The sequence below is a fragment of the Mustela erminea genome, chromosome 9 (assembly GCF_009829155.1).
Source record: "Mustela erminea isolate mMusErm1 chromosome 9, mMusErm1.Pri, whole genome shotgun sequence".
NCBI lineage: Eukaryota > Metazoa > Chordata > Mammalia > Carnivora > Mustelidae > Mustela > Mustela erminea.
In genome coordinates this window covers 63,943,704-63,958,076 of record NC_045622.1, presented here as the reverse complement: position 1 = coordinate 63,958,076, position 14,373 = coordinate 63,943,704, and the positions used below count along the sequence as shown (strand labels likewise).

The 14,373-nt window shown below is 39.3% G+C and overlaps 1 protein-coding gene across 2 annotated transcripts; it reads left to right on the top strand.

Moving 5' to 3' along the window:
- Positions 1-14,337, top strand: TMEM9B (TMEM9 domain family member B). Of its 2 annotated transcripts, XM_032359649.1 has the most exons (6): positions 142-220; positions 2,064-2,142; positions 2,336-2,427; positions 6,706-6,814; positions 8,721-8,855; positions 13,137-14,337. In XM_032359649.1, exons 4-6 carry the CDS (start codon positions 6,731-6,733, stop codon positions 13,290-13,292), a joined length of 375 nt encoding a protein of 124 aa, XP_032215540.1. In that variant the 5' UTR covers positions 142-220; positions 2,064-2,142; positions 2,336-2,427; positions 6,706-6,730; the 3' UTR covers positions 13,293-14,337. The 2 variants fall into 2 exon arrangements, with proteins under 2 accessions (XP_032215539.1, XP_032215540.1); XM_032359648.1 differs by lacking the exon at positions 2,064-2,142 and having other exon boundaries at positions 1-220; positions 13,137-14,333.
- Positions 14,338-14,373: the final 36 nt, after the last annotated feature.

Here is a 14,373-nt window from a genome sequence, read left to right as displayed (position 1 = left end):
CCAGACGGAAGTGCGGGCGGAGGAGCCCGAGCCCGAGCCGGATCCCGAGCCGGAGCCCCAGCCGGGAGCAGGTCTCGGGGGCTCCGGGCTGTGGGAACCGCTGGGCCTGGCAGCGATGGCGACCCTGTGGGGAGGCTTCCTTCGGCTTGGCTCCTTGCTCAGCCTGTCCTGCCTGGCGCTCTCAGTGCTGCTGCTGGTGCAGCTGTCAGACGCCGCCAAGGTGAGTCCGCCCAGCCTTCGCTCCAGACCGGAGCTCCTCCCCTCCTCCGGCCCTGCGGAAACTGAGTCTGTCAACCTGCTCCCTACCCATTCCTCTCCCAACCCTGATGGCCCGACCCCTGGCTTCACAGCCCTTGCAACACCCGCATACTGCCTGATAGCACCAAACTGCCTGCTAGCGCTCTAGCCCTCCAGCCCTGACGTTGTGACAGTCACTGCCACCCCCACTGCCACCCGTAGCCCTGACACTTCTCCCCCTCTTTCCCGCCGGATACCCTGCCTCCGTCCCCAGCTCCACCCAGTCTTCACCGTGCCCACGGCTGGGACCCAAGTCCTCCACCTCCTAGCCATCTCCCTTCCCAGCCCCGACAGCACCCACCTCAAACTTTACCTTTCCAACTCTGAGAGCCTTTAACTTTCCACCCTTAAGCTCCTTAAGTCTACCACCGTCCTCCACCTGCCTCAGAGACAGCCCTCTTCCTGCCCCGCCCCCTGTTCCCTAAATCAAAATTACAAGAAACCCCCAACTCACGGAGATCTTCCCGGTTAGGAACTAACTCATTTCAACTCATCCCTGAACCAGTTCCCTTCCCAGTGTAGGAACTTGCCTCTCCTGGCAGCCTTCCTTGCCAGTAGGACCTACCCAAAGTCTCACCAGCCTGATATTCTGACCTAACTCCCTCCAGGATCTCTTGGCCCCCTTTTTGCCTTCTTTCTTCTGGTATTTTAGTGGAGAAGGAAGGGTCCAAACTGCAAGGCAGGTGAGGTTGTAGCCTTTCCCCCTGCTCCACTTCTGGGCCCTTCTCATGCCTCTTCATGCTACTCTTTTAGTCCGCTTCATGCTCCTACCCTCCAGACCTGCTCTGCCCTGGTACACACTTGTGCTTCCTTCTTGACAACTTAGTTCTTTACAGGGGAAAACAGAAGGAATTCACATTAATATGGTGGGAAAACAATGAAATTTGCATCTTTTAAAAATAGGAGCTTTAATGGAGAATATCTTTAAATACAGGGGCTGGGAAAGATAGGTTAAATGGGGACAGATGGGGGGGGTGGTTTGATCAGGAGTTCTTTTAGAAATCTTTCCTGCCTCCCACCAGCAATAGGGACAACAGCAAGTATCCTGTCTTTCAAAACATTACTGGCGTCCTCTGCATATCTCCTGTCATCACTTTAATAGTGTATCGTAATGATGTATTTATCTGACAGTCTCCATTACTAGGGTGTGTCCTCATTACTGGCAGAGACCATGTCTTACACTTATCTGAATCCACTTCATTGAGCACAGGGTCCAGCACTGAACAAATGCTCACTAAGTGGTGGCTGAATGAACGTGTTGTCAACAGCTCTGCCAGACATAGCACCATATATAGGAACAGTAGGCCTTGTCCTCTGGGGACTAATGAGCCATTTGCCTTCTCAGATAAATTCCCCTTTGCCGATGAAACTTCTCCTAGTCCCTGTACTCATATATTTAGTCACCTCTTTCTCCACGTCTTGAAACTTGCTTTATCAGTACTTATCCTCTCTGTCCACCAGGGATTAGAAGCAAAGTTTCCTGGGAAGAGTAGACCAAACTGATCTCAGTTAGACTCCAGCTACTTCCCTTGTGTACTTCCTTTCTAAATATAGCTGAATGCCTCTACAATTTCACCCTTCTGTAGAGTTCTGGTAGGACCCCCTTTGTCCATATTAGTGCCATTCTACTGAAGGGTGAAAGGATTGTGATTAGAATTGTGACTTGTTTTGAGAGTAATTTGTAGTTTGATTATTCCTCATCCTTTTGTAATCGGATTCTTATATGCAGGCACAGTTATTTGTCTACTGTGTCTTTTTACTGGCAGGTAGCTGGTGATAACATTAGCACAGTTGGACTGTCACGTGACCTACAAATGTCATTAATAAATCACAGATCACGTACAGGTATTATTTCAAAATAATTTTATGTAATGTATATGCAGATTCATTAGCATTACCAAGAAGAAACTGTCTGTCAAAATGAATTGTTTTAGAATATTTGACAGGGGATGCTTAGCAAAATGTATATGGTGCAGTTTTTTTAAATACTGTTGCTAACCTGTTAACAAGCTATACTAAGTTTCCATTTTTGTTGCAGAATTTCGAGGATGTCCGATGTAAATGTATCTGTCCGCCCTATAAAGATAATTCTGGGCATATTTATAATAAGAACATATCCCAAAAAGATTGGTAAGTATTCTAGATTACTGAATTGCCTGTCAGATTTCTTTTTGTGGTTGTCATTGTTAGCCCAGAATGTTCATCCAATGTATTGTTTTCTTTTTAAATACAATTGACCCTTGAACAACATAGGGCTCAGGTGTGCTGAACCTGACACAGTCAAAAATCTGCAAGTAACTTTTGACTCCCCCAGAACTTAGCTGCTAATAGCCTACTGTTGACCAGAAGCCTTACCAATAAAACAAGCAGTTGATTCACACACATTGTACATGTTATATGCATTATATACTATACTCTTACAATAAAGTAAACTGGATTAAATGTTACTAAGACAATCATAGGGAAGAGAAAATACATCTGCAGTACTGTACTGTATCTACTGGAAAAATTTGCATACAAGTGGACCCATGCATTTCAGCCTGTTGTTCAAGGGTCATCTGTATTTCTTTTTAAGTATGTCAAATTCCACTTCTATTTGAAAAAGTGAGAGTAAGGCACTGAGTGTGTGACATAAACATAAAGGAATATAGCCAAAACACTAAGCCCCAAGTAGGGAGGGTTTTATAATGGACAGAGCTGAGTTCGTAGCACCTACACTGGCCATAGCTACCTTCCTGTGCCCTCTTAAATTTTAGTCTCTCTTGCTTTTCTGTGGAAGGTAAGCAAGCCTCCTTTATCTGGGTTATGCTTTGCACAACTTGTAGGTTTTAATGATATATTGTCAAATATAGGAGACTGTTTAAAAGTGTCAAAAGGAGGGGCACCTGGGTGGCTCAATCATTAAGCGCCTGCCTTCAGCTCAGGTCATGATCCCAGGGTCCTGGGATCAAGTTCCACATCAAACTCCACATCAAGAACCACATCAGGCTCCCTGCCCAGCTGCTGCGCTCTCTCCCACTCCCCCTGCTTGTTTTCTCTCTCTCGCTCTCTCTGTCAAAAAATAAGTAAAATCTTAAAAAAAAAAAAATTCAAAAGGCTCAGGATGGAATGGGCATGAGCCACGTATATCCTTGTTTCCCTGTTGGTGTGCTGTGGATTTACCTATATCAAGAAGTTGCTCCCTCAGCCCTTGGAGTATCAAGCAGGCCTGTGATGACTGGGATCTTGACTCACTAGTCACCAGCAGCCTTCTCTATTTATGGATCTTACAAATAATAGCTTTTCTACATACAGCATAAAATGATTGGGAAGCAGTTTTTTCTTTAAGATTTTATTTATTTATTTGACAGAGAGATCAAAAGTAGGCAGAGAGGCAGGCAGAGAGAGAGAAAGAGAGAAAAGCAGGCGCCCTGCTGAGCAGAGAGCCCGATGTGGGGCTTGATCCCAAGAACCTGAGATCATGACCTAGGCCGAAGGCAGAGGCTTAACCCACTGAGCCACCAGGGGCAGCGTAGCAGTTGTTTTATAGCAAGATGGATGGACTCCTTCTCATGTTATTGTGATGTTTTATGGTTTGTAAACATGATAGAATATTGCTGGGGTAGGCATATAAGAAAAATAAGCTCCCAGTGCTTGGAAATTTTACATGTACCCGATTTCATAGCTAAATAATCAGCAAAACTTTGAAAGCAAGATTAAATTCATTTGGTTACAATATTACAGGTTTACTTTGAAAAAGAAAAGGCGGACTTTGAGCATGTTTCTTTTTTCTTTTTTTTTTTTTTTGAGCATGTTTCTTTTTTCTGATGCCATTTTCTGTTCTTCTAATGGTATATATATAGTTCAATCTGATATTAGATAAGCGTTTCTTGAAAACTTCTTCTGAACTTCTGTGCTGCCCTTTAAATTGTCTCACATTAAAAAAGTGATTTACGGCACCTGGGTGGCTCAGTTGGCTAAGCAACCGCCTTTGGCTCAGGTCATGATCCTGGAGTCCCGGGATCAAGTCCCACATTGGGCTCCCTGCTCAACAGGGAGTCTGCTTCTTCTTCTAGCCTTCCCTCCTTCATGCTCTGTCTCTCTCTCAAATACATAAATAAAATATTTTTTTAAAGTGATTTAATTATATTCTTATAGATTTTATATCATCAAGTTACTTTTATGATACAAGAAAGCTCATATAAGTTTTTAAGTTATTCCTATACATTTTCCAAATACACTAAGCACTTATAATTAGTTTAATCTATTATCAGGAATAGAATATGATGTCTATTATTTGAGTGGCAGGTGAATTCACTGTTCAAGTGTTTAGCGCTAATCTTTTCACTGACTCTTTATAATTCCAGGTTCAGACGAAACCATATGGCATTCACTCTGGTTTTGGTCAAAATAGGGATCTTTGAAAAGAAACAGTTGAAAACAAGGCTCCTTTGCGATTTTTTCTTTCCCCTCTCCCTTGCTTCCTTCCTGCAGCTCAGCCTTGTACTGGAGATAAGTTCTCAGCTTTTAACTGGTTTCAGAAGGGTAAGCAGGTTATGATCAATCAGGGCGTTATGACTCTACAAAGCCTCCAATACCTGTTTGGTCCTAGATACAGTTTTACCTTCTGGCTTCTATTTTCTCCCATTTTTAGCTTTAATTCTTTATCGACTTAAGAAGGAAAGTTTGAGTTCTGTGGTTTGTGTTTGGGGTGTGACGTTAGCTGATGATAACCTTGTTTTGGCACTAGGGGGAGGTGTTGCCTAGTTCTCAGAGTGGTTGAATTCTGTGTCTAGGTTCTGTGTTTTTGACTAGCCAGCCAGAACCAACCTTCCTCTCCCACAGTACACAACTTTTTCACAGGGCTTAGTATCTCCTTGTTATTAAACTGTATCTGTACTTAAAAAGAAACACTCAATACTCAACACCTAGTTCCCCCAAGTAATTCCTAGGTATTATTATGAAGGCTCTGAAGCTGAAAAGGGAAACTAGGAGGTAAGTCTTATTTTCCTGAGGTTCAGAGAGCTACAGGAGAGCCAACCTAGGTGGTAGGAGCCCTGGGTTCTGGTCTTTTTAGCTTCTAATCTACTCTGTGACCCTGTGCAGGTGACTTCTCTGGAAGTGTTGGCCTGGATGACCTCTGTGATTGAATGGGATTTAGCTTCCTCTGTCCATTTCTTGCTTGTATCAAGTTGGATACATTTCTGGTTTTGTTATATGCTTGGAACAGATAACACAAACTTGTATGGTGTGAGTGTGGAACCTTACATACTACCAGTTGAGGCTTATTTTTTCATTAGTATCTTTGTTAAAATCAAATTACCTGTTAGGGATAACTGATTGAATTTTTATCATTTATGCCATTTTGGGTTTTCTCTCTTATACCATGGCTCAGAAGGAGCAGGATATGAAAAAGTAGATTTTGCCAGGCAGAGGGAAAGATGTAGCCTAGAGCATTGGGTGCCCCTAAGAAAGATGTGGGGAACGAGACAGGATCCTATCATGGTTCTTCAGACAGTCAGAAGTGCCCGAGGGAGAGATGACAAAAGAAAATTACCTAGCAGTTGACAGGACAGGAGAGTTTTGCCTACTTTTGCTGAAGGTGAACAGAGTAATAGGCTCTTAATAGTTGGGGAAATTCATAATTTAATTATTTCCTAGAATTGGCAGGCTTCTGGGAAAAGATTTGGGGTGGAGGGAGATTTTTTTTAATAGAGTTGCTTTTTTCATAAGCCATAAATAAGTGGCCTAGAAAATGGGGAAAAAATAAAGAACATCCAACAACAAAAACATTTAGCCTTCTATTATTTTTTATATACTTCTTCTGGGTAATCAGTTTTCATTTTTAAGTACTTTTGTTGTCATAATCCTATTTCTCCATGTTTTCAATAGGCTTTTGCTCATTTAGAAAGATAATTTTTAAAAAATGTAGTTGTTTCTTATTGCACTTTTGACCTTTTTCCAGAGTTTCAGAATTTAGCAACTGTTCAGTGTGATTAGCCATGCATATACCACTCTGTGGCAGTTAAGATTGATGTTAATTCATAAAAGAGATAATCTTATATTTGAACAATGCCCCAAGATACTTTAAAGCATTTAAAGCAATTTTTTCTTGGTAAATGAACAAGTCTAAATATAACTTGATGTGCTAAGTAGGTTTTGATCCCATTTGAGATTTTTCAGGTGCATTTTGTAACTGTTAACAGCAGCACTTTTAGAAATAGCTACTACATATGTGTCTTTTTGGTTCTTAGACTGTTAAATCTCACCATATTGCTAATACTGAGGGAGCAAATGATTTCACTTCCCTTATTATTTGTTCCTTAAATTCTTAAGTTCAGTGATTATTCTGGATCTCATGAAAGTTTTGACCAATATAAGTAGAAAATCCAGGTAGGCTAAACAAGATTTTATCCTCATTTTTTTCAGCGATTGCCTTCATGTTGTGGATCCCATGCCTGTGCGCGGGCCTGATGTAGAAGCATACTGCCTACGCTGTGAATGCAAATATGAGGAAAGAAGCTCTGTTACGATCAAGGTAAATAAAAAGACTTCATCTGCTTCTGGAATAGTTTCTGATGGTATCTAGACAAACAAGACAATTTTGGACATCTGAATTCTATTTCATTCACTCAGTCACTGTTCTTCCCTCTCATCCCCACCAGCCACTAACCTCTTCCTTCTTTATCCCCAATACCAGCCCCATAGGAACCGTCGGTCTTTTCTTTGCCTGCCTCATTGAGATGCTCTGTGGATTGCTTAGGACATGTTATGTGGGTGTGATATGTGAAATGGCACAAAAATGCCCTGCGTGTAATTAGCATATCCTGAAAGATATCCCAGCTTTTCTATGAGCCACATATGCCAGAAGCTGGTGAGAGCACAGCATGACTAAGCCCTTTTCTTCCTGTCCTCTCAACCGTTGGCGGGGGATGGAGGTGGGAAAATAAATATATATATATATATATATATATATATATATTTCCAGAAATATTATTTCTGGATTCTAAGATTTCCTTTCTTTATTTTTATAGGAAATAGAATGTAGATCACTCTCATCACCATTTGTACCTCTAATGGATTCAATTACTTTATTTTGGTGACTAACCGTTCTTCTCCCCAATTTTTTTATATGGAGCTTCCCATTCATTTCCCCCTGAGAAAAGGCCTGTGGGGAATCGGGTGGTCAGCTGTAACAGTTACAAGATTTCTGTGGGAGAATTCCTGCTCCAGCAGGCTGCTGTCCTGTAGAGAAATCCTCACTGTACTTTTTTGTTTTTCAGCTAAGTTTTGGATGTGTAAGTTATAGACCCTAAAAGTCACTCATTGTAAGTGTAGAATTGAATAAATTTTAGGAAATTTAAACATTCCCATCACTCCAGAAAGATCCCTTTGCCCATTTACAGTTAATCTCATTTCCTCCCCTAGCCTTAGACAGTCACTATTCTGCCTTGTGTCTCTACAGATCTGAATATTTCATGTAAATAGACTCATACAACATGCAGTCTTCTGTGGCTGGTTCTTTTTGGTTAGCATAATGTTTTTGAGGTTTATCCATGTTGTAGCAAGTTATCAGTATTTAATTTCTTTCTGTTACTGAATATCATTTTATTATATGAATATAACATTTTCATTATCCATTCATCAGTTGATAGACATTTGGGTTATTTCCAGATTTTTACTATTAGGAATAATGCTGTCATAAATATCTGTGCACATATCTTTGTGTGGATATATGTTTTCCTGTCAGGTAGATTCCTTAGAGAGGTAAGTTTATTTTAACCTTTTAAGAGACTGCCAGATTGTTTTCCAAAATGGTTGTCCCATTTTACATTCCCACCAACAATGTGTGAGGATTCAGTTTTGCCTCATCCTTGCTAACATTTGGTACTATCTTTAGTTATAGCCATCCTAGAAGTGGGGGGAGAGAGGTGTCACACTGTACTTCTTGACAGCGTACAGATTAAGATTTCAGGAAAATCACTGGCCTGAAATGTGTTTTTGTATATCTAAATTAATCTTAAAGAGTATTCTGTTGAAATTCATCTGAATTACATTTTTTGTTAGGGTGTTAGGGTTCTTTTTGTTGTTGTTTTGTTAGGGTTCTTTTAAGTTATCTAAACACCATGCTGCTGAATCTAGGACACTGTAATCAGGTCAAAAAAGAAAACTGGTGTGCGAGTAGTGGTGACAAATGATTTGCAGTAGGTGAAGATGGAGTTTTAAAGACTCATAATAAGATCCCAAAGACAAAATGCTCTCTTTTCTCTTTTTCTTTAAATAATATTTTGGTGAAGAGTTGAATTTATGTTGGAATCTAGTTTGTATAGAAATCCTATATGCTTAGCAGAAAAATCAGTCTTCGCTGTGGTTTCACTATTATTACACAAAATTCTGATTTCTTGGCTTGAATAGAGATGTAACTTACTTTCAACTTCCTTCAGGTTACCATTATAATTTATCTCTCCATTTTGGGCCTTCTGCTTCTGTACATGGTATACCTTACCCTGGTTGAGCCCATACTGAAGAGACGCCTATTTGGACACTCACAATTGATACAGAGCGATGACGATGTTGGGGTAAGTACTTGGCATGTCTCAGCTGGTGTATGGCCAATCTCTGTCACCATATGATATAAAGAGCAAGTGAAAAATAGTTACATATAGATGTTTCTGTGCTGGGGCAGATCCTCAACTAGGTAAGCTAAGGACTGTTTTAATTTTAATATGTCTCTTCATGAGGAAATTGCTCTGGATAGCCATCAATATGGCGGTCTAAATTGATGATCCTTGGTGACTGTGCTGTATAAGGCTTTGCCCTTTAGTATCAAGGGCACAATTTTCATTGCCTTTCCATGTTTACACCAAGAAAAGCTTCTGAGATAGATTTCTCCCCAAGCTCCTGTCTGGATACTATTCTTGGCAACATGACCAAATATATAGAAGGCAAAGAGGCTTTAGTGAAGGGAAGCATGAAGACAGTGTTCTTTTCTTAATGAAGTGCAGCTTGATAACCTGCTGATGTTTTATATTTCTTTTCTCCTCCTTAAAAAATCTGCGATCTCTAGAGAAAAATAAAACCATCATTCCCGCTTCTCTTCTTTTCTTAAAAACACATTTCTATTTATACATATAATTGGTTTAATCAGTGTGTAAATTATTTTGTGGTTTCCTTTTTGTATTAACATTACTTCATTCAAAAATGTCTGGTAATTTAAAAAAAAAGATGTCTGGTAATTGACATAGTCCACAAACTTGTTATTCAGTCAGTATAGCTTAGAATTATGTTGTTTTATCATTAACCTCTTTGGGCCTATTTTCAAATTTTTCAGCATTTTATTATTCTATATATATAATTATTTTTAGAAATTACTTTTTATTTTGGATTACTTTATTGGCCTAGGTTCCTTAAAATTGATAAAATTCAAGAGTTTCAAGAACCAATTCTAAAAGCTAAACCCAGGGTGAACCCTTGCTAACTATAGTCAAAAGTCCTTTTATCTTGGAATGGCTTGTGGACCTGTTGAGAAAAGATGAGAAGAGGGAATTTTGACTGGATGGCTTGAGTTATTACTACAGACAGAGCCTGCTTTTTGATCAATATATTGTTATCATACAAATATCAGTTACAAATACTCAACTTATTCAGGCAAGATTTGATTTATGTTTTGTCAAGAACTTATAAAGAAACATTTCTGCTTGCCTCTTTTTCCCTTGCTTCCTTATGAACTCGACCAGCACATAATGAGTTGGACTTGTATCAGGTCCTCTGCTAGGAACTAGGAATAGGGAGATGAACAAAATAGAAACAGACATGTAAAAGAAATGACTAATTATAGTATGTTTCCACCTTTTATTTTTAATCATGTAAGAAATGCCGATTCATTTTTGAAGAATTCCAGGAGGGGATTATTGATAGGCTGGGAGAAAGGTCAAGACTGAGATCTGTTGTGGTCAAAAACTAAGCATATGGGACAAATTGGGGAAAGAGAGCTAGAAGGACAGGAGGTTGTGTACCAGAAGCATTAGAGTCTCCAAAACTGTTCTCATGTCACTTTTCATTCGCATATGACAGATATTTCTCAGCCTCAACAACACTGACATTTTCGGTTGGATAATTCTTTGTTGTGGGGGGTTTCCTGTTCATTGTAAGATACTGAGCAGCATCCCTGACCTCTGCCCACCTGATGCCAGTTACCCCTGTCATCCCAATCATGATAATCAGAAGTGTCCACAGATATCGCCAAATGTCCCTGGGGAACAAAATCACCCCCAGATGAGAACTAACATATGAAAATGTTATGTATCAAAAGCCACATAAACTATTTCTTAATAGGCATATGGATAGATAGAAAGTCTGACTTAAACTATATCCTTTACAGTATTAAATATTTGGTTCCTGATTTTAGAAATAAACATTATTAACGTAGTGCACATAGAACATAAAAGAAATGGGTGCACAACTATGTAGGTGAAAACATGTAGGAAAAACATTTGATTGGTGGGGTCATGTGCTTACTAACCATTTTGTTCATCAGTAATCAATTCTGTGTATACATTAACTGAAAACGTTATCTCTGAGAGTCCTGACTAACTCTGAGCTATCTATTGAATTGATTCTGGGCAGAGAGAGGTTTTCTAACCTCTAGCTGTGAATTTCTGGTAACAACTCTGTATCAAAAAAGTTAAATTTAAATTCCTACAGTTGTTGCTTATCTTAACAGAGAATTCTTGACTGTTTATCTGCTTTTAAAAATGTCTTTGTTAAATTCTCAGTTACATTCTTTCATTTTTGTTCAGTGTAGAGCATTTTAAATCAAGTGAGAGGTAGTACAAATAGTTAAGAAACTCACTGCAAGTAGTCACAATATTTATCCTATCATGTATCCATGACACATCATTGCTATTATCAAAGCATTGCATTAAAACATGTTTTGTGTTTATTGTAATTTTATCAGGTGTAAAAAGAACAAACATATAAAAAGGGTAAATCTCTATTTGCATTCTTCTAGCACCCATGACCACGAGCAGCTAGTTCATTCTTGTTCTGATAGGTGGAAAATGGACCAAAAGGATTAACCGGTTTGTTTAGTCCTTTAAATTTGTTCGTTAGGAAAGTTTTTCTCCCTCTACCTTGAAGGGTAGACAACAGGTCTATGAAATTGAGAACTGCTTTCCTGTTAAAGTACATCCTTCTTCCCAGTCTTGTTTATGTCAAAACAAACTAATGGTAATACTATTTTATATACAAGTTCATTGAAGCACTGTATTCCCATAGAGTCATTTTAATCTTCTTGAACAAAATCGGTGTGTTGAGATGATACGACACCAAGTCAAGGTGAGGTGAGCTAAGTGTTGTGTTCATTTGTTAGATGACCTTGGATCGGTTTATTTCCTTATGGGAAATCAAGTAATCCAACAACTTTAGCCTCCCTCATTCCTGACTTTTTTTTCTTAAATCTTTGAAACATTTTGAACTTTATGAAATTGTTTTTACTATCTTCATTTGTAAGGTTAAAAATTTTAAAAATGGATCGTCCTCTTTCCTTGTCTTGTAACAGTTGTTACCTAAATTAAGGAAAAAGTTGAGGAAATTTCAGTAAAGAAGGCAGGGAAAGATTCCTTATAGAAAACTTTTTGAAGTCTTTGAAATGTAGACATTGTATAAGTGAAAGACAACCAGGCATGGTAGCTCCATGTAGTTAAAGTTGTTATGGTTATGCACAGCTCTCTATAGACATGCTGACTCCTGCCTTGGATGTATAATAGAGCTTTGGCAAACATGCATGCAAAATAATATTTCTTTCTTTGAGGCAAGGTTAATGTAAGAGGTACAACTTGTTGACTTGGATCCTATTTTGGAACATTTAGAAGCTTTGCTAACACAGGGTTCAGGAAAAAGAGATCAAGGAAAGGGCAAACAGAAGCAATAAATTAGTATTGAATGCTTTTTGTCATTTAGGCAGCTGTGTTTATATCTCTTTCATAGATAGATTAGCATGGTGGTTTCCTGTGTCATGACTACAAACATCAGTGGCATTGGTTTACTTTGACCAGGATAGGTTGGTTTGGGGTAACCCTTCAATATCCTCTTTCTTAAGACAGCAGCTCACATGGAAGCCCCTGAGTGCTCAGCAGTGAAAGATTCAGGTGTTCATCTAATAAAAATGCTCAAGTAATAAATCCTTACTGTCCTTGGTAATAGAGGGGGATTGTAGCCCTTGAGTTGCGTCTCTTCATTACAGATTGGAGGAGAGGGAAATGAAAAGGATTTTGGAAACCAGTCCATTTAGTGTGTGTGTTAAAGGTGCAGGGAAATACCAAAACCAGTTAAGATCAGATCCATCTCCCAATCGTGAATGTGGCCGGCCCTAAGATGACAAGCAACAATTCTAATATAATGGGAGTCAAGAAATTAAAAGACAAGTCTTTCCTCTGCCAGATTAGCTATATAGTATTGAATACAGCGAGGAAAAGCTCTACTTCCCATATCTGTAACATGTGAATTTTAACATGAAAGTCGATTTTCTTTCCCCTACCTGTCAGGGAAGGCTGGCCTTTAACATTAATGACCACTGTCTTTGTCTTGGTACTTGCTTCTTATGGGATATGTCTTTGGAAATGATGACTCATGGAAACATTTCACAAATACCTTCTCATCACTTAAGCTACTTGAACCACCCATTTCTGTTGTTGAGTTCATCCTACTTCTGGCACTTGAGTGCCTGGGAGTCCTTGGCCCCAAGAGATGGTCTGTTTATAAAATCTAGCTGCTCCTATCTCTGGCTGGATAATTGCCCTTTTGTGTGTGTTGTACCCTGATAATGCCATCTCTGATGTTCACCATTCCTGGACTTGCAGGATCACCAGCCTTTTGCAAATGCTCACGACGTGCTGGCCCGCTCCCGCAGTCGAGCCAATGTACTGAATAAGGTAGAGTATGCACAGCAGCGCTGGAAGCTTCAAGTTCAAGAGCAGCGAAAATCCGTCTTTGACCGTCATGTTGTCCTCAGCTAACTGGAAATCAAATTGAAGGTGATTAGAAAAAAATGAGGCAGACAACTGAAAAAAATTGACTGAGTTTTCCTGGGTTTTGTTTTACTACCCTGTTGAGTTCACCAACTCTTGCTGGGAAATTCAGAATTGGAAACAGAAGTGTGCTTGGTATTTTCTTTTCTTGTTAACGTATTAATACAGACATTTTTAAGAGCACACATCTCAATGTTGGCCAATTAACCTTTTTCCTATTTGTGACTTTTACTAATAAAAATAAGCCTGCCTATAAATTATCTTGAAGTCCTTTACCTGGAACAAGCACTCTCTATTTCACCACACAGTTTTAACTTGGTTTTCAAGGTAATTTTCAGGTGTTTTTTTGTTTGTTTGTTTATCTGTTTGTTTTTCTTTCTGGCAGAGGAGGGCAGGGATGCTGGGAAGTGGTTAACATAACTTTTCTCAAGTCACTTTACCAAACAAGCTTTTGTAAATAGATTTAACATTCTATTTTCAAGTTTCATTTCTATTTTGCAGTGTAGCCAGCCTCATCAAAGCCCTGAATTACCCATTTGAATTTTGCACTGACTATATTATCTAGGTATCTGGTTGGCCTGTGACTGCACTTCATGGTAAAGTGGATCTGAACTACCTGGTGGCTCTTCATAAAATGCATATTTTCCTCATGTACTGTGATGTCTGATGCAATGCATCCTAGAACAAACTGGCAATTTGCTGGTTTACTCTACTGACTAAACATAGTCCAGTGTGTGTGGTCTTTCTCATCTTTTAGTATCTCTAAGGATGAATCCTAAGAGCTTGGACACTTGCAATAAAGGAATTTTCTTTGAACCCAAGCGTCTCTGGATTGGTGACATACACACATTTGTCAACGTTTCCGGTCAGGTGGAGAGGCAGCTGTTTGAGCTCTAGTGTGTGCAGCTTTGAACTAAGACTGGAGTTCCTTTCTGGGTGCCTCTCTCTGAGAGGTGTAACAGTTATTGGATAACTGGCTTTTTTCCTCCTATGTCCTCTTTGGAATGTAACAATAAAAATAATTTTTAAGACACCAGTGTTTCTCTCCTCCTTTTTGCTGTGTAATAAA

What these genes read in the sequence shown, in the direction of transcription:
- TMEM9B (XM_032359648.1), top strand. Translation starts at nt 116, where the DNA reads ATGGCGACCCTGTGGGGAGGCTTCCTTCGGCTTGGCTCCTTGCTCAGC. An exon ending in AGCTGTCAGACGCCGCCAAG is followed by an intron (nt 221 to 2,335) that starts GTGAGTCCGCCC and finishes TTTTTGTTGCAG; the next exon opens with AATTTCGAGGATGTCCGATG. An exon ending in AGAGCGATGACGATGTTGGG is followed by an intron (nt 8,856 to 13,136) that starts GTAAGTACTTGG and finishes CTGGACTTGCAG; the next exon opens with GATCACCAGCCTTTTGCAAA.